Source organism: Dasypus novemcinctus, chromosome 13 (assembly GCF_030445035.2).
Source record: "Dasypus novemcinctus isolate mDasNov1 chromosome 13, mDasNov1.1.hap2, whole genome shotgun sequence".
NCBI classification, from domain to species: Eukaryota; Metazoa; Chordata; class Mammalia; order Cingulata; family Dasypodidae; genus Dasypus; species Dasypus novemcinctus.
Genome location: NC_080685.1, coordinates 100500464 through 100521043, shown reverse-complemented (window position 1 = coordinate 100521043; position 20580 = coordinate 100500464). Strand labels below are relative to the sequence as shown.

Genomic DNA, 20580 nt, shown 5'->3' with positions numbered 1-20580 from the left:
TGGAAGGTTTTACACTTTCTGCTTCATTCCACTAGAGCTTTGAAAGAGGAGAATGCATTCCACCGGTGGGGGAGGGAAGATGGATGAATGGTTGTGTTTGATCTTACAAAGTAACCAAATTTGTCAGATGGCGTTCCTTCAGCAGAGAAGAGAACAAAGTTAAGTACACAGTACACTGCGCAGGTGTGCGGCTGTGTACAGGCATGCACTCTGCCATTTTTCATTTGTGTGGGGCCATGCTCGCATTTCTCTGTGGCAGAGGCACATACCTCAGGGGGCCCCCAAGATATGGATTGAGGCAGTGGAGTACAATAGCAGGGAATACTTTGTTTTTAAGTGAGGAAGCCAAGGTTTAATGGAACACTTTTTGATCTTCACTTTCTTTTATCCTGTTAACCAAATATCTTTCATGAGCTTTTCAAAATTAATATTGGGTTATTATTATTACTGCTACTCAATGCCTAGATGCATACACATAGCAAAATTTCTAAGCCATATGGAATTTGTAAAAAATTCCACAACATAAAACTTAAAATGTTGAGCTTATTTTTCCTCTCATGGACTTGAGTCATTTTAGTGAGTGTCTCAGCAGGAAACAGCAAATTAATCAGTTAACACATGAAAAATAAGAACTGCCAGTGATTCCCTCTGACTTCTCTAAGGTCTCTCATGACCATCTGCAGAGCTATAGAATTTCCAGTATATAGCCAGAGTTTCATTTTCCAGCTGTATTTATTTATTTTTTTAAAGATTTATTTATTTATTTGTTTATTTCTCTCCCCATCCCTCACCCCTAGTTGTCTGCTTTCTCTGTCCATTCGCTGCATGTTCCTCTTTGACAGCTTCTATCCTTATCAGCGGCACCGGGAATCTGTGTTTCTTTTTGTTGCGTCATCTTGTGTCAGCTCTCCGTGTGTGTGGTGCCATTTCTGGGCAGGCTGCACTTTCTTTCACGCTGGGCGGCTCTCCTTACGGGGCGCACTCCTTGTGCGTGGGGCTCCCCTACGCGGGGGACACCCCTGCGTGGCAGGGCACTCCTTGCGCGCATCAGCACTGCGCGTGGGCCAGCTCCACACGGGTCAAGGAGGCCCGGGGTCCGAACCGCGGATCTCCCATGTGGTAGACTGACGCCCTAACCACTGGGCCAAGTCTGCTTCCCTCATTTTCCAGCCATTGGGCCAAGTCTGCTTCCCTCATTTTCCAGCTTTAAAAATAGTATTCGTATTTCACATTTTAATTGTTTTGAGATGAGATGTTTATCTTATAGTTGAGGTGTGAGAAACGTTTATGGTGATAGCATGTCATCCCCGAAAAGGTGTGAAATTGGAGGTAAATCTTCATATAAATAACAATTTGGAATCAAGGCAAAGGAGTAATTTGGGTGTTTTCTGCCAAAATACCCCCCCCCCAAATCACACACCTCCTAGTCCTTTTAGACTTTCTCTCTAGAGCTCAGAAGGAAATGGGGCACACCTGTGTTCTCAGCGCTTAGCGGCCTGGGGTGTGTGGAAGCTGCTGCTTGGGAAGGCTGGCGGCAGCTGGCGGGGGGGGGGGGGGGTTCCGCCTCCTCAGGCCCCCCCAGGCGTCCTCAAGGGCTGAGACCAGCTCTGTGATCGCTGCATCGGTCAGGCTGTCAGGGAATGATTGCTCTTGTCTCCTTGTCTTGGCTTCATTCCTCCAGCCTCCATCTCTACCCTAGACAGTGCTTTGCTGGTCAATGTCTGACAAACCCAGACTTCCACAGTGTAAACAACCCCACCCAGAAGTCCCTTGACGGCGAGTTGGGAAAGATGCCTGCCATTGACTGTCCAGAGCCCACAGGGACCGGGGGGCTGGCATTTGGTTGGTCAAGGTATCATCTGGCCAGCCGCGTAGCTGCTGTCTTACCGAACGCTCCCTTGAGCTCTTTTGGCCATCGTGGCTTTCTCCATTCCCACGAATCCATCACATAGCATCAACAGGAGCCTGCTCTGCCTTCACGTGGCTCTGAATCAGTTTGCCCGTTTTGTGAGGGTGAACATGAAAGTCTGGCACATTCCCTTCCTAAGCTCGCCTTTCGAAGGGATAATGGACTCATTTGCCTGTACGCGGAGTTTTAAAAATATATGCATGCAAAGCATTTTTAATAAAAGTGGTTCTGAGAGACAGGCAGATTGGGAAGAGGTTAAAAAAAAAGCTATTCCCTGGTCCTACAGAAATGAGTTGGCAACCCAGATGTACCTTGAAATAACTTCGCGTGGAGAGTCAGCCATAGTTTAAAAGTAAAAATCAATGGTCCATACTAAAAGTTACAGCCTTTAATTTTGAAGGAGTAAAGAAGTGATCAAAGAGGCAAGGCTCCTGTGGAAAATCTTCCAAAGATGAGAGCTTTTAAGGTTTGCAAGCCAGGTAGTAAATGCCCATATCTTCTTGACCTTGCTTTACTTTCTTTTCCTACAGGATTTGGCCCTGGAGGAGGCTGTTCTGGAGGAGCTGACACAGAAGGTAGCCCAGGAACACAAAGCCCACAGGTGAGGGGGCCGGCAAAGTGGGCCAGGGGCTGCCCGTCCTCCCTTGTGGCCAGTCCCTGCCTCAAGGCAACAAAGTTCTGCGAGACTCACCTCGGCACTTCTGTTTGGAGACAAAACTCTCCTGCTTTTCCTTCCTTCTTTCTCCCCGTTCTTCCTTCTGTTCTGTTCTTCTCTTTTCTTTCTTTCTTTCCTTTTTTTCTTTTACACCAGAAAGTCCACACAGATGTGGAGTTACTGGCCAGGAGAATTCCTCTCTGTGGCTTTTCTAGGATTCTCTTGCCAAGTCTGGCAGACCAGGGTTGCCTGTGCTAAGAGCAAAAGCAGAAAAGCTGCTTCAGGTGGACAGGAGAAGGCAGAGCCCTCTTCCCATGGATGCCCCTTGAGAGGGAGCTCAGGATGAAAATATGGGGGCCCAGCCGGGGAAGCACTGAGGCTTGATGTCAGGGCTGTGTGGAACCATTTTGAACTAATATAAGACAAACACCCTTCCCTTCCAACCTCAAGGACCAAGTGGTACCCAGTGCTCCCTCATCTTACCACTTAGCTCCCAAAATATCATCCCTATGAACTTCGTGTTTTTTTCTCATTTTTTTTTCATAGTGGAAATTTCTCTCAAATGGGAGAAAAATAACTTCTTTTTAAAGCTGGTGGCAGCATTTTTCAGAGGGATGTCTGGAATAGTTATCGAGCATCTACAGGCTATGATTCTTACGTAAATATCCTTACCTTCCTCTGTTATTCCCTGTTTAGTGAAAGGCTGCTGGGGGACATGTTAATGAATTACTTAGTACCACGCCATGCCCACACAGTTGGGTGGTGGTTCTTTCTTCCAGAAACTAGAGATTTGCCATCAGGCGGGGAAGCTCTGCTCATGACTCTTGTTTTCCTTAACAGTTTCCTCCTTTGATGCTGTTTTGATTTTAGTGGAATCCTGCCAGCAGAAGCTGAACTTATGTACATCAATGAAGTGGAGCGTTTGGATGGGTTTGGACAGGAAAGCTTCCCTGTAAAGGTAACATCGTGAGGCGGATCTTTGCTTTCTCCTTCTCAGAAGGGCCTACGCATTTGGAAAACCAGTGGTGGCCCGAATGGCTTGGCTTTCTTATTGCTACGTGCCATTAGTAGGCACAACCAATTTACTTCAGGTATAGCAATCACTTTGCTTAACTATGAGAGTTTGAAGTTGTCCTTGGTCTTCAGCAAAACATCTCATTGATAAGACAGTGTTCTAAATACAAAATACCAGCCCATCCTATGCCTTGAAGTTATCCAAGCATACATCTGGTCTTCCAGGGTGTGCTTTAATAAAGACCTTAGCCCGTAGTTTTCTTCCCGTGCAGATTATCTTTCCTTTCCTTTGATCTTTTGTTGTGTAGAATGAGACATTTTTTGTATGCATTTACACTTTATTTCTCCAGCCCTGTAGAGCCCTCCACTGTGGGTCTCCAGCCCCTCTGGTGTATTTTGGAAGCCGTGCCTAGGAAACTGTTACAGCACAGCATGTCCTTTCCAACAGATACACCTTCTGAAGTGGATGTGGTCCGGGGGTCATGGTCCATGGTCATTTAAGGGACTGAGCCCATCTCCAAACTCATTTTCCTCTCTCTGCTGACCAACTTTGAAAAAATGGCGCTTTAGCAGAATCCTAAAGCAAATGGCACATTTTGGCAATTTGGGAGCCGCCTGCCATTTGAGCACAAACATTTCACTCCAAACTGGCTCCGCTGGCTGGTTTATAAGTGCTCTGTTCCCCCTCTGTTGCACGTTTGCAATTTGCCTTAATGAGAACTGCCCATGTGCATCAAGTAGAATCGAGCAGGGTGGCCGCAGCTTGCAAAAGGGGCTAAATGGCTCCTTTTTAGATTTGTTTAATTTTCTTTTGCTTCTCTAATGGCCGCCCTTCGTAGGGTTGTAATTCATTTTACTTGCAATAATGCCTTATGAAGCCATCTGCAACCCACTTACATTTCAGCAGCCCATATATAGTCATGATATTTTGGGTCATTGAAAAATCAGAATAAACTTTTCTCCACTTCTAGCAAACTGGCTTCCTAATCCCTGAAAGTCGGAGGTTTGTTGTCATGGTCATTGGCTTGTTATGTTTTGGTAACTCTGAGCCTTGGGATATAGGGGCGGTTGAGACAGACCCATTGAGCTTGGCCCCGATGCACTTTCTGGGTTGCTCGTTAGTGGGAAAGGAACTCGGGGGCTCCTCTACCTTCACCCTGAAGGGGCAGGCAGGCCCGGCTGCCTCACTGCAGGGCGGGTGTGAGTGAGTGCACGTCTCCTCCCCTCCTCCCTTCCCCAAATAGCTGTCGATGACTAAGGTAACACCTACGGCCACACGGTTCCTGGAAATCCAGTGACGACAGGTGGGGGCAGCAGCAGTAGTGGGGGCAGTGATGTGGTCAGCTCAGGAAAGAGCGAGATTGCTGGGAGGAAAGTACACAGGGACAGAGGGCTGAGTGTTGATGTAGTCCCTCAGGGTTACTGCAGGTCCCTCTTGACTGAATAAAGTAAGGGATCGTGTGGCTGCGTCCTAGGGAAGGCTATTTCCCTTGGTGTGGGCTTCCCCATGAACTGTCCTAAAACCATTTCAAGGCTGGCAGAGTACCAGCCCGTTTCCAGGCAGGTGCATGGCTGCTGCCCCAGTCACTCCTGGACATAGAGTGGGGAGGTGGGGGTAAGTAGGGCAGGCTGGAGCCTGGGCCCTTCGCTGAGGTGGACTTAGAGCCCTTAAGATCTGACCAGTGAAGACCCCAGGGTCATGAGAGTGGCCCCCTTGGACATCCCTTCCAGGTTTCTCCATGGATCCACCTGGTGAATCGCTCTCCTGCCATCCGCATCAGACTTCGCATGTGCCTCCTGGCAAGGTGCCCAAGGAGGTCTTTCTGCAGGATTTCCCTTTTCCTTCCATCTCTACTTCTGTCTTCTTTTATCACAAATGTTTTTTTTCTGCGGTATGATTTATCTTTTTTATTTTTCTTCTTTACTTTTTCACAGTTTACCTTTTCAACTTCTTCAACCAGGGTAGTTTTCTTTCTTCATCCTCCGTTCTTTCTCTAACACTCTTTCTGCTTTTGCCACTAACAGTTGCCTTACCTTTTCTTTATCTTGCTCAAAGACCCCTTGTGCTCATGTAAGATTTTGGGGGGCCCTGGGGGTTAAGAATAGTCACTAAGAAGGGACCCAGTCTCCTCGGTGTCTTAAATGGGATCCGGTATTCTGGGAGGTGGTGAGAGCCTTCTTTTTTGGCTCAGGCCTCGCTGTGCGTGGCCACTGTCCCCTTCTCACCCCAGAAAGAAGACGTCCCCCCAGGCGACTGAGCCAAGATTTACTTACTGGGTGTTGAGCCTTTTTCCCACTCAGCTCTCTGAATACTGTCAAGCTGGTTTTGCTATCCTAGGCATGAGCTTGGGAGCTCCTGACCACAGACCAAGAGCCCACACTGAAGATAAGACATCTGGGGCTCCCCAGCAGAGGGCCCTGACAGATCCCCGACAGTGACCTGCAGTCCCCACACCGCACCTGTGCTCACAAAGCACCCAGCTGCACCTAGCACCCCACTCTCAGTTGAGAATACACAGCCAAGTAAAACAAGCAAAAATAACAACTAAAATAAACCAGCATAAATAATAAAATACAAATAGACAGCCACGTATCATCTACATGGTACTCCCAACAGGAAAGACGGGGACCGACACAATGAGGAGGAAGCAGCCTGGAAAACATGGATACTCAGCAGGGAGAAGACAAGTGCTGTCACCACTCGCCCAGCTACCACCCCCCAGGCTCCCCATTCACCCTATGACTCAGTGATTTAAAAAAAAAAAAGCTCACATCCTTTAAGGAATAGTGTTTATAAAATGGGACATCTAGAAAATAAAAGAGAGTTTTCATAAATTGAAAATATGATATCAGAAATGGAAATCCTAAGAGACAGGGCAGAAGATGAAACTGAGAAAATTTCACCAAAAAACAAAGTATTGAAAAGTGGGGAGCAGGAGATAAGAAAATTAGAGGACCAGGCCAGGATGCCCAACATCCGAATAATGGGAGCTCTGAAAAGAGTAACCAGAAGAGGAAACAAAATAATCTGAGAAAAATCCCAGAACCGAGGAATATGAGGTTCTAAACTGAACAAGCCAAGCACAGCAGAGGTAAATAGATGCACCGCACACAGGGGCTCTTAGAGTTGATGCTGCCACCGCAGGGGAGTGGACTGTTGGAGCCCTGCTCTGCTGTTTGCGCCTGTTAAACAACCCTAAGTAATATTTAATGATGCAAACGATGTGCAGGTATAACTTAGATTTCAGAAATAATAACTAAGTTAAAAAAAGAGGAAGCGGATGTGTCTTAAGCCGTGAGCACCTGCTTCTCACATGGGATGTCCCAGGTTTGGTCCTAAAAACGAAAAACAACCAAGAAAACAAATGAAAAGACCAGCTCAGTGGAGCTTATGTGGCTCAGTGACCGAGTGCCAGCTTCCCACGTATGAGGTCTGGGGTTCAATCACTGGCCCCGGTACCTCTAAAAAAAATTTTTTTTTTTTAATTGTCATGAAAGAGAAAATCCAAAGGACAAGCAAATATAAGAAAATGCTAAAATTCTCTCGTAAAAGGGAAATGTGACAAATTGAGAAAAAAAAATGTAGTCCACTAGGAAGTGTGAGTAGGTGTGTCCGTTCAGGACTGGCTGTCTGCCGCCCTTCCGCTGGTCACCTTGTTGCCAGGATGCTGTTTGTGATTTAGTCCAGTTATGGGCGAGGAACGGTGTGCTGTCCATGTGGGTAGATTGCCACCCGAGTGCGGTTCGGCAAGACTGCAGGTGATCTGTTGCACCACAGGTATCTTTTGTTGCTCTCACACAGGACAATCATGGAAACGGGGTGCACCTTGGCGTTTTCTTTATGGGGATTTTCGTGAAAAACAGAATTGGAAGACAAGCTCTAATATACAGGTATATTATTGTCTTACTGTCTTTTTCCCTCCCCCTTTTCTTCCTGCCTTTTCCCCTGGAGCGACTCTGGAGAAACCCCCACTGAGTGTCGAAGTTCTCTGCATGAACTAAGAGCCAGGCTATGGATCAGTTGAGATATTTCTCAAATCAGATAAGGTCAGCCCTCTGCGGGGTTTAGGCAGGTATGAAGCAACTCATCTCACTTTCCTTAGAGGCCTGTCGGGGCAGGAGGAAAGGCGTGTTTCCCCAGCTGATTCCAGGGAGCTCATTGTTGAGCCCCACAGAGCCAAAAGAGTGGAACTAACCTCCATGGGAGACTGGCTGGAGATGGCTCTTCACTTCTGTTGATCATCTTTGTTGGACTCATGCATGACCCATTGTTTAATCCAAACTGGCTTCTCTACACTGCCCTGGACCTTCAGTCTACCCTCATAGACTGAAAGAGTGAAAGCTATTTTGTTATTGTTATTGTTTTATTTTTATTAAAACTAACGTGTATCAACCAAAGAAGATTATTTGTGAAAGAAAAAAAGGGAGCAATCAATTTATTATCATTATAAAGTAAAGGACTTGGGGACTATCTATTATTTTGACACTAACCCTCTTTACCCTCTTTTCCAGTTAGTGTGAATGGAACCAGGGTAGGGCTGTGGCAAAGTGTCCCCTCTGTTATATGTCAGTGAGCTGGCTTTGTGTTGGTGCCCATAGATTTCATCATAGTGTCAACAATGTGAAAAGCCGCATGATTTCGTTTGCAAGGGTGATGTGGCCCATTATTTACTGGAAGAACAGCTTGCCTGTGTGTGCATCTGATAGCAGAGCTCTGTACCTAGGGCAGATGATCAAAGATGGCGCACAGAGGCAAAGCACAGCCCACCTTCTGGAAGTGAATCTTGGCCAGCCAAGTACTCCCTGGATCAGCAGTAACTGCAGATTGTTTTGAGAGAATTTTCTAAACGAAAGGTTTCTGATTGGCTTTTATGCCCTTCCCGCCCTGCTTTATGATTTTCTATGGTTCTTTGAATAGAAGCACTATTGAAGAAAGAGGGGAAAAAGAAATCTTTGGGGCTATGCCATTAGCTTTTTGACTCTTGGACATATTCAGAGCCAATTCTATGTACCGGCACCAAATTATGTGTTAATTGAATAATAGAAATACATACACAGGTATAACTGCAAATTTTTATGTCTACTGCAAAGCTATCCAGGCATTTTTTTCAAACCAGTTTTCTATAGCTAAGTTCATGCTTCAGTTTCTCCTTGAGTCTGGAGAAATAGATAAGTCTCACATTACAGCTATTGAGATGGAATAAAAGAAAATAGAAGTTTGAAAGTTTGATGAGCATAAGCTATGCAGAGGTTTTGCAGTTTCCTTAAGAACTGTTTCCAGATATCTTCTTTAGCCTTTATCTCAAAACGCCCAACAAAATGGTAATTTACTTCTATTATGGTATCATGTTAATTATGCCCCTAGGAGATGTCATGTGGTGGGGACAGGAGTTCATCCAGACTTTGGCAGTTGATCTGAAGGATTGGAGCCAGGGGAAACCAAATATCTCTTATCTCTAGGAACTTTCACTGAGGAGAATGTAGCCATAAGTACATGTAGATGTAATCTTGTGAAATTGCAAGTGGGACAGAAGCTGTGCTGAACACTTGTAGAGAGTCTTGTCTTAGCAGATGTACTTAAACACAGTTGGTATTGGTATAATGGAAAGGTGACTCGAGGAAAATCTGGAAAACATAGGTCTAGAACTCATCTATCCCTAAAGAACAGTGAATGTGACTATGTCAGGAATTGTTTGGTGCCAAAATTGCCACATCTCTAAAGTAGGAACACAAATAGCTGCCCTGGGTACCTTAGAGACTTGACATAAAAATTGCACTCTATATAGACGAGAAGCAATGTTTTACTTTTAATTCTTTCAGCAAACATTTATTGAGTGTCTGCTCTGTGCCAGGCACTTGGCTCAGTGCTTGGAATACAAAGATGAAGAAAGCAGAATTCCTACACAGGGCCTGGAGCCTGGAGCCTGTGGTCTGCATTGGTCTAGTTAGATCACGTCGTGGAAATCAAATCGCAATGCAGTGTGGGGAGAGGCAGTGCCCCATGTGTTACAGGGGCAGAGGAGAAGGTTCCTCTCCCAGCACGTGAGTGTTGGGAATGAGGAAGGGCTTTCTAGAAGGGGCGCCTCCTGAGCTCATCTTCAAGGGGAACCAGGAATTAGCCAAGCAAAGGGTGATAGAAGCAGATGATCAAAAACACAGAAGGGTGAAGACGCAGTGGGCAGAGAATCAGAGGTCATGGCACTGAGTGAAAGGGAGTGGTAGTAAAAGATGGCTGGAAATTGGCTCCAGGTAGAATGGAAGGTCATAGCTTCTCTTTTCTGTTGGCTAGTGATCGCTTCTGTGTATCTCGTGTTAGTTAAGGTGCTCCAAGAGGAAAGGGGAGGGAATTCTGGCTTTTGTTTGTGTGCCTGTTTGTTTAGATCACAAGTAGGCACAGTCAACACTCTCCAGGTATTTTCTTTAGGTGGCCATAACGAATTTGTGAGTTGCACATCGCAATATGAAATTGTTATGGATTCCAGGTTCCTGGGCACTCATACATTTTTAATATACTCCTCCATCATTGAAAAGCAGGAGTCCTGGGGAATGTTTCGTCAGTTTGGAAATGAAAAAAAAAAACCATGGCAGCAAAAGTCCCTTGCAAATTTTCCTCATTGCTAATCATCAAGGAAACCTTTATGAGCAGAGATAAGTGGTAATTTTTTACATAGACATTTTAGTTATTTAAGTAGAGACCTGTTTCATTTTCTTTACTTTTCTGTTTTGAGAGAAGGATTATTTAGCTTTTGAAAATGTAAATTGAAATCTTAACTTGTCATGTGAGACTGACATGTAGCTGATGGCACCTCTGCTGAATCATAAATTCATGGAACATCTTTGGGCAAACAGTTGGATTTCTTTTGTCCAGGTGGAATGATATTGGGAATATCACTCATAACAAGTCAACTATCCTAGTGGAGCTTGTCAACAAGGAAGAGACGGCCCTTCTTCACACGGTAAGCAAAATGGACAGACAGCGGCAGGGTCCAACAAGCAGCTTGCTCTTTGACTTTCCAACTCCTAATATTCTTTCCTCACTCTCCATGTCTTGAGGGTATGAATGTTCTCTTGAAAAGATACTTTCTAGTACTTACCGAGTGCTATCACAGCTCCTTTTGGAATAATGCTATGAAATACCATGTTTAAAAATGCCAGGTTTCCCAGGTGACTTTTGACTCTAGGATTAGAGTTTGTCAATCTGCCTTACCTGTGACGGATCACATAGGCTAGCATGCCACACTGCTCTGCACTTTAGTTACAGCCCTCATTAAGTAGTTCCTGATCATATTGCATTGCATTTTCTTTTGCTGGATGACCTGGATTTTCCTTCCCATCATAGCCTAATCAGAAGTAAGCTGAGTGACTGCCGTTCTGTCCAGAGCCAAGACGGTTCATGCATCTCACTGCCTCTGGTTTAATGATGTTTGGTGTTTATTCCCTGTTGTGCCTTGATTCATTTACTGATTTTTATGCACTTGGTGTGGAATTATGTGGATGTTCCAGTTCATCAGTGTCCATCCCAGCACCTTGGACATACAGGATTCTTTTGGAGTCAGCATTGTCTGCTCTCCTTTGCTTGGCTTGGTAGGCACTGCTGCTTCTGAGTTTCAGCAGGTTGGTTTGCCGGTGTTCTTTTGTAGTTGAAATGAAGGGAGCAAGGAATGTGTCCGTGCTTAGAAGTAATCTTAGTGAAATGCATATATCATCAAACAAATGTTTGTTTTTCTCTGTCCCTTATTTTTCCAGGATGATATCGAAAATGCCAAATACATCTCTCGGTTGTTTGCTACACGGCACAAGTTCTACAAACAAAACAAAATCTGCACAGAGTAAGTATGGATACAGTTCACCTTCTCACCAGATGACTTTGTCAGATTACATTCGTGTGCTTTAGGGATATTGTAGATCACTTTCTCCATTCCCTCCTTTTCCTCATTCTTTGTAAAAGCTAAAGAAGTATGCTAAAGCCAGGCAGGAATGAAAGAACTGTAATGAAAAAGTCTCTCTAACATAGTGCATATGCCTGGAGACAAAATAATTTCGCAGATTGACTGCGGATGCTTGACGACCTGAATTGGCGGGCCCACGTCACCACCCCCTTCGCGACGCTTCGCTATGAGTTTGGAGGAGCCGAGCCATGCCCAATTTGCCAGGGCGCCTCTTCGTGTCAGATGTGGAGAACCCTCAGAAGCATGTAGCGGTGACGAGCCAACTTGAAAGAGAAGACGCTCCTGTCATCCTCAGCTCCGTTTCGCTTACACAGTTGGCCTACCCTGCGTGTGCTTCTGGGTCATGTCATCTGAGTATAAATGAGAGGCCAGGGTAATTAGAGGAAGACTTGGAAGACACTAATAGATGTCACAAACCTATGCGTGTGTGTGTGTGTGTTGTAATTTGGAAATACAGACAATCAAGAGGAATCTGATGAGGGAACTTAAATGTGACCTGACCCCAGATGTAGCATGCTGGGGCTCACACTACGTCGTCTTTACCTTGGTTGCCTTCAAAAGACGTTCCTCAACAGAGTACATTCAGCAGCGTGGGAGCCCAAGGTGTTTAATTTTGTTTCAAAGAGCTTTAGGGCTGTAAATGCAAAAGAAGAACTGCTTTTCCACTCCCCCAGTGGACACATCCAAGACTGAAAAGTATTGTCCTAGAGCAGTTCCTGCTGAAGGATGTGGCTGCTTTACTGGATCGGCAGGTCATAGCAGACTTTTTTCTCCACATGAGGGAGACTGTTTCAAACCAGCCACTGCAAATTGGTCACTGCTGGGGTCTAAAAGTATGTTTGATAGTATTAAGGCTGCCAGCAAAGTTGGCCAATGCAAATCAGAGGAAGACCTGATCAGGACATGGTAAATTAAATGGCCATGGCTTTCTTATAGGCACACGCTCACAGACCATTCTTTTGAGCAGATTCCCTATTGGTCACGTCTGTGCAGTTCTACACGGTCGTTGCCTTTGACATATGAAGGGGTCTTTGACATTAACAGGCATTCAGTAGTTGACTTCTGTAGGGAGAATAAAAAGAAAACTTTTGAGAAGTGTATTTCACAGTAGTCTTCTGGCTTAACCATTTCTCAGCAAATGTCTTTCCTATAAAAAGTACTGAATATTTATATGTCTCTTGTGGTCCTTTCTTCTGATATTAGTGACTATCCCTTGTTAGATTGAAGACTAAGAAGATGTTCTGATTTTCCTTTCTCCTTCCATCATAACCATTCCTTTCTTCTTCCTAGCCAGGCATGGAAGGTTCCTAATCTCTTAGGTGACTAAGGCTAGGACTCCCTCTGCAAAGTACAGTCATAATCCCCATGCTTGTTCAATTCATTGTATGGTTTCAGAAGTGCAGCATAGACTCCAGTAAGGCCTGGGTATCCCACTAGAGTTTCACGAAACCAGCCTCATTTTAACAGCATCCTTCTCCACTTTTGAGTCCTCTCTGCCCTCGAGAAGCCGGTCATCGGTTTTCCTGCTCCTACAGACCTACTGCTTGTTATTTGGAGATATAGCTACCAAGAGTGGTTCTCATATTTCTTGACTATGGGAGAAAAAAATGGGGGAAGTGTATTTAACGTAGGTCTGATTCTATTGAGTTTGGCCAAGTGTTTAAAACTTCCAGTGTTCTATCTCCATCATTTGACCAAGGAAAAGACGTTCTATCACGAACAAGGTAGGAAGGATGAAATTTCAGAATAAGGAGAATCCTTTAAATTAAAGAAGTTTAACATGATGTAAAACTCTATACCTCCTGAATTTTTAGTTTTAATGATTACACTGAGGGAGGACAGGGGAAATGTAATGACATTTGGCACCGTTTGCTCCAAGGCACCTTTGATTTCATTTCTAGGCCCTACGTATATTTATTGCTACTCTCCTTTTTATTTTTAATCCAGGTTTACTATTATTATTTTTAATCCAGGTTGGCTCTCAGTCTGTAAAGGGTCTGACCAGAGAAATAGTTGTGTGTTATGATATTTTAATGAAAAGTTCTTTTATATGGTCATTATTAATTTCCTAGGGCTACCATAACAAATTACCACAAACTAGGTGCTTGAAACAACAGAAATTTCTTCTCTCCGAGTTCTGATGGCTAGAAGCCCAAAATCAAGGTGTTGGCCGGGCCACTCTCCTCTGAAGGTTCTAGAGGAGGATTTTTCCTCACCTCTTCTCATCTCTGGTTGTTGCTGACAGTCTTTGGCCTTCCTTGGCTTGGAGATGTATCCCCAGTCTCTGCCTTCGCCATCACGTGGCATTCTCCCTGTGTGTCCCTGTGTCCCTGTGTCTTCACCTCGTCTTCTTATAAGGATACAGGTCACTGGATTCCTCCTTGTCCCTCCCAGTCCACTATGACTCATTTTAACTCAAATATTTCTGCAAAGACCTCTTTCCAAGTTACCCTACAGACACTGGGGGTTAGGACTTGAGCATATCTTTTGGGGGACTCAGTTCAACTTGCAACAACCCTATTCAGAAATATTTTACGATTTTGGATTTTCATTTGACTGTCGACATTTAAAAAATATATTTTTTTCCTCTTTTTAAAGAATAATTACATGTATTTTTTTTACAAAGAGAGCTTTATTACAGTATGCAATATAAAGAGACAGGAGGTGTAACAGCCTCAGATCTGTCTCCTTAAACATATGAAAAGTTACAGAGTAGCATTTAAAATCGGCATGTACTAATGGTGATGTTTCTCAGTCTTGCTTATTTCCCACTTAATTTTCTTTAGTCATCAGTCTCACTCTTTTAATATTGCCAATAAAGAATTAAAAAATAAATAGAAATTGCTCTTAGCTTCACTATCTGGAAACACAATGTTTATGCTTGGTATTTTTGATGTAGTTCTTTTCTCCTTCTCCCCCTCCTTTATCTCTCTGGCCTTCTTCTAGATGGTAAATAATACTGACTAGCCTTGTTTTTTTCACTTTTTCATACAGACAATCAACTTCTCCACCCCCCATCAGACGCCAGCTCACCTGGAGCCGGTCCTCCCTGGTATGTATCATCTCTTTAAATAACCAAGTAGTCTGACTGTTGGAAACACAGATGTGTTCTTTTGTTGCAAACTTGAGGAGAGAGGTAAGAAGACATCAGGACCAGGGCAGATCCTGAGAACACGGAGGGCACCTGTCTGTCAAGCTGGGGCGATGTGGGTTCATTTTCTCCCCTGTACCCTTCCAGGCGCATTGCTTCTCAGGGCAGGGCTCGAGGGTCAGCCCCGTGAGTCAACCTGCACATCTCATTCCAGGCCACTGAAACCCGGTCCGCCAGCACACAGTCCATTGCGTGTTTTTATCTACTTGCTCATCTGTTGTTTTATCACTCCTTCTGGTTTTTCGTATTCATTGCCATCAAGAGACCTCAATAAACTAGTCAGAGAATGCTTTTTAAATGAGGAAAGAATTGAATGAGTTTAGTTGTTTGGCCTCAGGTATTCAGTGGGGAACATTAATTGCTTGTTTTCTAATTCGAAGCCTTTAATTGACCAACGTAATTTGAATCGATCTGCTGTTCTATCTAACATTGGTTTATTTGTTGTTTTCTACTACTCCCCTCATCAGGTGAATCAGATAAGGAAAACAACTTTGATGGCAATATATATGTTCTGTCTTAAGCTGTGTCAAATTTTAAAGGATTATTCAAAGATAATGTAATAGAAATATGTAGGAGAGTTGGTTCCCTTTAAAGTTTTCTCCCCCCAGGTCACAGTTCTTTCCCTTTCGGTTATGATTTTTTTAAAAACAAAATCAAAATAGACATATGACTTTTTATCGTTCTAGATAATCAGCTTCTAGTGCACAGGAGAATAATATTTTACTGCTCTTTCTAAGCAATGTATACATACCTTGTAGCACATCTTTAACTTGTCTTTTGAAAGGAAAATTTGGAGAAAATCTTTTTTTCTGGAAAATGCATGGACTTGGATAATTTTAGAGTTGAGCCATTATATCATTCCATAATGATCCCTAAGTACTCGTGGATATTTATATTCTTAATATGTGCAATATTTCCCTTTTCTTGGCCTTGAAGGCCTGGAAGTCACTTTGGGGTTTACCCTTGGAGTACCAACCAATTCATGATGCTGCTTTCTTAATTCTTCTCCTTCCTTAGTGTTATTTTCCTTTTCTGGGGTCCAGATATCTTAGTGTGATCATTTTTCATTTATGTCTAGGAACCTGAAGGGAGGCACAAAGTGATTTAAGCTTTTCTTGTGACCCCATCTCTTGCCATAACTATCTAGAGAATGCAGAGGCTTTCCTATTTTATTGGAGGAAGACAATGTACAGGAAGCCAGATTCTGCCTTCTCCCTTTCTCCTGCTCTGTAGGCTTAAAGTATTAAGCCAAGAGTGTCTTGGGATGAGACTATGCACAAGACAGGGTAACTTTGTCTCTTGGCTCCCTGCTGCCAGCCAGGACTGCTGTTTTTCCCTTGCCCTCCTGCTGCCTGCTGTATGACATTTCACTTGCTTCTGTTTTAGCAGGTATGGGAAGAAATGGAATATATGATTCTAAAATAGTGTTTGGAGGATTAGTTATGATTGCCCTTTGCCTGTACACTTACAACACTCCACAGATTGTCACTTACTCTGAATTTTTTTTTAACAAGTGCAAGAGGAGGCAGTAAGCCAGTTTTCCCTGCTAAGTATTTCTATTCCCTTCTACAAATCCAAATCCCTCTCTATTTTAAAAACCTGCTGTAGTTCCTGCTGTCCTTTCATGGAAAAATTAAGTAATGTTTGACTAAGAAGAGGAAAAATATTTTTAAGTCACAACCAGCCAAAAGTATATATTAGGAGAAGTGATAGAGCATCTTTCCTTTGGTACCCTGAATTACTTAGTTAGATTAATTTCATTTCAGTTCATTATTTCTTCTCCCGTGCTTACTTTTAACTTTCGGATCCCTTGACCTCATTACCTTCTTCGTTTGCCCTTTGGATACTCAAGCATTTTGTTTGTAGCCAAAACATGGGAGGTGAGTTATTTTTCCAGCTTTAAACTCTGACAAGTACTTTTTCCATTGAGAAAGTATGACCTCTGCTCACCTGGGGTTTGTTGACTTGATTTTAGCTTTTTCTCTCCTAAAATAGTAATATTTGAAAAAATATCTACTTTATGGTTCGTTTTTAAAAATAAACTTTTAAGAGATCATCTAGTTTGGTAGTTTACAAATTTAACTTTATAATTTTGTTTGTTTTTTGTTTGTTTTTAGCATGAGAAACCTTTCATCAAAAAATTCTTTCCTGGATCCCTAATATGTAAATAAAATGGATAATGGTTTGGGTAGGTGGGGGGAGGAGGAGGCCGCATTAATGTGATTCCTTTAAAAATGGCATAAAAAGGAACCTGAGATCCAGTGAGGTTAAATGACTTGCTCTAAATCACAGCATCAAATAATCATAACGTGAATATTTCTTTTGTTGGCTCACCAAATATTTCATCCATTGAAGCTCTTTTTTCCCCCCTTCTGAAACTTACTCTCTTCGGAGTGGGAAGTTACTCAGGTTGATTGTAAATGGCCATCTTTAAGAACCATATAGAAAAGATTCTTCTTCAATGGTTGTTTTAGACTGCTGGGCTACCGAAAGCAATGTATCAGAAATGGGTTGGCTTGTACCATGGGGGTTTATTAGCTTACAAGCCTTATAGTTTTAAGGTGGAGAAAAATGTCTAGATCAAGGCATCTTCAGGCAATACTTTCCCCCGGAGACTGGTGGCTGGGAATCCTGGGCTCCTCTGTTACCTGGCAAGGCACGTGACAGCGTCTGCTTGTCTCTCCCTTCTCTGGATCATGTTGCTTTCAGTTTCTGGAGTCCGTGGCCTTTTTCCTCTCTTCCTTCATATTCATCCCATTTAAAAAGGATTCCAGTTAGAAGATTAAGACTCACCCCAGGCCACTACTGAAGGAACCTCATCAAAAGGCCCTAGGTACAACAGGTTTATTCCCAAAGGAATGGCTTAGCTTTAAGAATATGATTTCCTGGGGTCCATCACACTTCAAACCATCACAAAAGGGTAGATAGATAGTTGAACGGATTTCCTACAAAGCCCTTTCTGCATTTCATTCTGCAATGGGGAGGACCAATAAGTGTTTGCAAGAAAAATGCACTCATGCTGTCAGCCACATTTTAGATTTTTATATAAATTGCAACTGGACCCTGCTTAACACTAGTCCCGTTCCAGTTCAAGGTTGAAGGTGAGCTGTAGGTATAGCAACACTGATATCTATGAGCTGGTGGCTCCAGGAGGGAGCCAATTTCGAATAGACTGAAACAGTTTCTCCCTTATTCTCTTCATATTTCTTAGGTGAGACCTAATGATGTGCCTGAGTTATTCCCTTAAAAGTGGCATAAAGAGCTTTGCAAGCATTTTAGAAAATAGATTAATAGCTACGTTCAGCCTTCAGATTGTTTCTTTCTCTGTCTAACCTTGAACCGGCTTCTTTATTTCCCCCTTCTTGTGTCTCCAGTTGCAACTTAGCAATGAGATGGGGGTGCAGATGGGTGGAAGAGCGGCCGAGGGGTTGGGCAGGGAGAGCAGCTGCTGGCAGACGTCCTTGCAGCCGTGGGTTCTGGAGCCAGGGCCGCTCCTGCCGGCACCCTCCCCCATCCGCCGTGTTCTCTGTTTCAGCCCCGGCAGCCGCCTTACATCCTGCCTCCCATGCACGTCCAGTGTGGAGAGCACTACACGGAAACACACACTTCCCAAGGTAACTCTGGCTTGCCCCTTCCCCATCCTAAGACCAAACGTTGAGTACCGGTAAGCAGTACAAGAGACTGACGACAGAGATGCTTCCACGTTACCCTTGTCTGAATGACAGGAGCCAGCAGCTTCATTTGGTGAAAGGCTACCATTTACCCCGAGAGAAAAATTCCCCCAGAAATTTGCTCCTCCGGGAGTCAGAGACGAGGCAGCGAGTGAGCGCCTTTTCTCCTTCCTTCCCATGTGAGCTGGCGAAGAGAGGGGGCGGTGTACCCCGGCTGAATGCCTTTTACCCTCCTACCACGTGGAAAGCTTACACCGGTTTGTCTGTTTTCATGGTGACAGAGAATATAGGCATCCAGGACGATTGAAAGAAATACCCAAATAATTGCAGCCTCTTACTAAGCTGTTACTTCTCATCTCTCCCACCAGCCCCTTCTCAGAGCTTCTACCTTGTAAAGGAAATCTGTTTTATTCCTCCTTTTCTCCCTAAACACTTCCATCCAAAATGCATGAAAAAGCCTGCTCTAGTAACAATAGCAATTAGAGGGGTAAAAATTAACATTTATAAAGCAATTATTATGTGCCAGGCACTGTTCTGAGCACCTGCTATGTTTTGTTTCTCCTCAAAATTAACTTATGTGATCGGTGCTATTATCGTTGCCATTTTACAGTTATAGAAACTGGGATGCCCAGAGGGTAATGGTCAGACTTGGAGGTGAGGTGAGGGTTGGTGTCTTTTTTTAAAAGATTTATTTATTTATTTATCCCCCACCCCCACCCCAGTTGTCTGTTCTCTGTGTCTATTCGCTGTGTGTTCTTCTTTGTCCACTTCTCTTGTCAGTGGCATGGGAATCTGTGTCTCTTTTTGTTGCATCGTCTGTGTCAGCTCTCCGTGTGTGCAGATCCATTCCTGGGCAGGCTGCACTTTGTTTTGCGCTGGGTGGCTCTCCTTATGGGGCGCACTCCTTGCACATGGGGCTCCCCTACACGGGGACACCCCTGCATGGCAGGGCACTCCTTGCATGCATCAGCACTGCGCATGGGCCAGCTCCACACGGGTCAAGGAGGCCCGGGGTTTGAACCGTGGACCTCCCATTTGGTAGACGGATGCCCTATCCACTGGGCCAAGTCCGCTTCCCAGGTCGGTGTCTTGACTCTTGTAATACTCAGCCAAGGGCCTGCTGGTGCAAAGTACCAGCAGTCTGTTGGCTTTTATAAAGGGGGTTTCTTTGGGGGTAAGCCTTACGTTCCAAGGCCATAAAAGTCCACCTCCAGGCACCAGAAGAGGTACGTTCTCTCCGAAGTTGGCTACCACGTGGTGAAGCAAGATGGTGGCGCTGCCTCCCCTCTGGGCTCACCCTTGCCTCTTTTTTTTTTTTTTTTAAATTTATTTTTCTCCCTTCTCTACCCCTCGTTATCTGCTCTCTCTGTCCATTCGCTGTGTGTTCTTCTTTGTCCACTTGCATTCTTGTCAGCGGCACCGGGAACCTGTGTCTCTTTTTGTTGCATCATCTTGTTGTGTCGGCTCTCTGTGTGTGTGGCGCCATTCCTGGGCAGGCTGCACTTTTCTTCGTGCTGGGCGGCTCTCCTTATGGGGCACACTCCTTGCGCGTGGGGCTGCCCTACGCGGGGGACACCCCTGCGTGGCAGGGCACTCCTTGCGCACATTAGTGCGTGGGCCAGCTCCACACGGGTCAAGGAGGCCTGGGGTTTGAACCACAGACCTCCCATGTGGTTGGTGGATGCTCTATCCATTGAGCCACGTCCACTTCCCTCACCCTTGCCTCTTGAGCTCTGTGGGCCCGACTTCTAGAAGCGGCACGCTTCAGCGACCCTGCAGCCCTGTCCCTCCTGGCACAGGGCTTGCCGCCTTCTGGGCCTCCTTGTCGGTCTCCACCCTCCTGCTCGCTTCCCAGTCTCAGCCGTAAGCTACCAGGCAGGATGGCTCACCTCACCCGGGCCTCAGCAGAGTGACCCTTCCCAATTCTGACACATGGCAGGATCAAAAAGGGCAGAGCTCTCTCCTCCTGTGTCTGTCTGAGTGTCTGCTTATATCAGACTGGGGGGGGAGATGGAGGGGGGGTGTACCCCAACCTGGGTCCCACCACCTGACACAGTTGAATCGAAAGCCCTAAATCAGTCTTAACAGATAATCTAATCAAAGGCCCCTCCACAGAATTTAATGCATTGAAGAGGATCACACCCAGGGGAATAGATTAGTTTACAAACATAATATTTCTTCTTTTGGGATTCATAAAATAATCTCAAATTGCTACATCTCCCAAGCCAGTA

At 44.6% G+C, this 20580-nt stretch overlaps 1 protein-coding gene across 1 annotated transcript in view; it reads left to right on the top strand.

Moving 5' to 3' along the window:
• The window catches only part of PTPN14 (protein tyrosine phosphatase non-receptor type 14), a 169493-nt gene that overhangs the window by 121250 nt on the left and 27663 nt on the right, over positions 1 to 20580 (top strand). The window contains exons 6-12 of the mRNA XM_004470998.4: positions 2440 to 2510; positions 3435 to 3522; positions 7381 to 7469; positions 10447 to 10534; positions 11325 to 11407; positions 14522 to 14579; positions 18214 to 18292. Coding sequence (XP_004471055.1) covers positions 2440 to 2510; positions 3435 to 3522; positions 7381 to 7469; positions 10447 to 10534; positions 11325 to 11407; positions 14522 to 14579; positions 18214 to 18292 — 556 coding nt within the window. The remainder of the gene's footprint in view (positions 1 to 2439; positions 2511 to 3434; positions 3523 to 7380; positions 7470 to 10446; positions 10535 to 11324; positions 11408 to 14521; positions 14580 to 18213; positions 18293 to 20580) is intronic.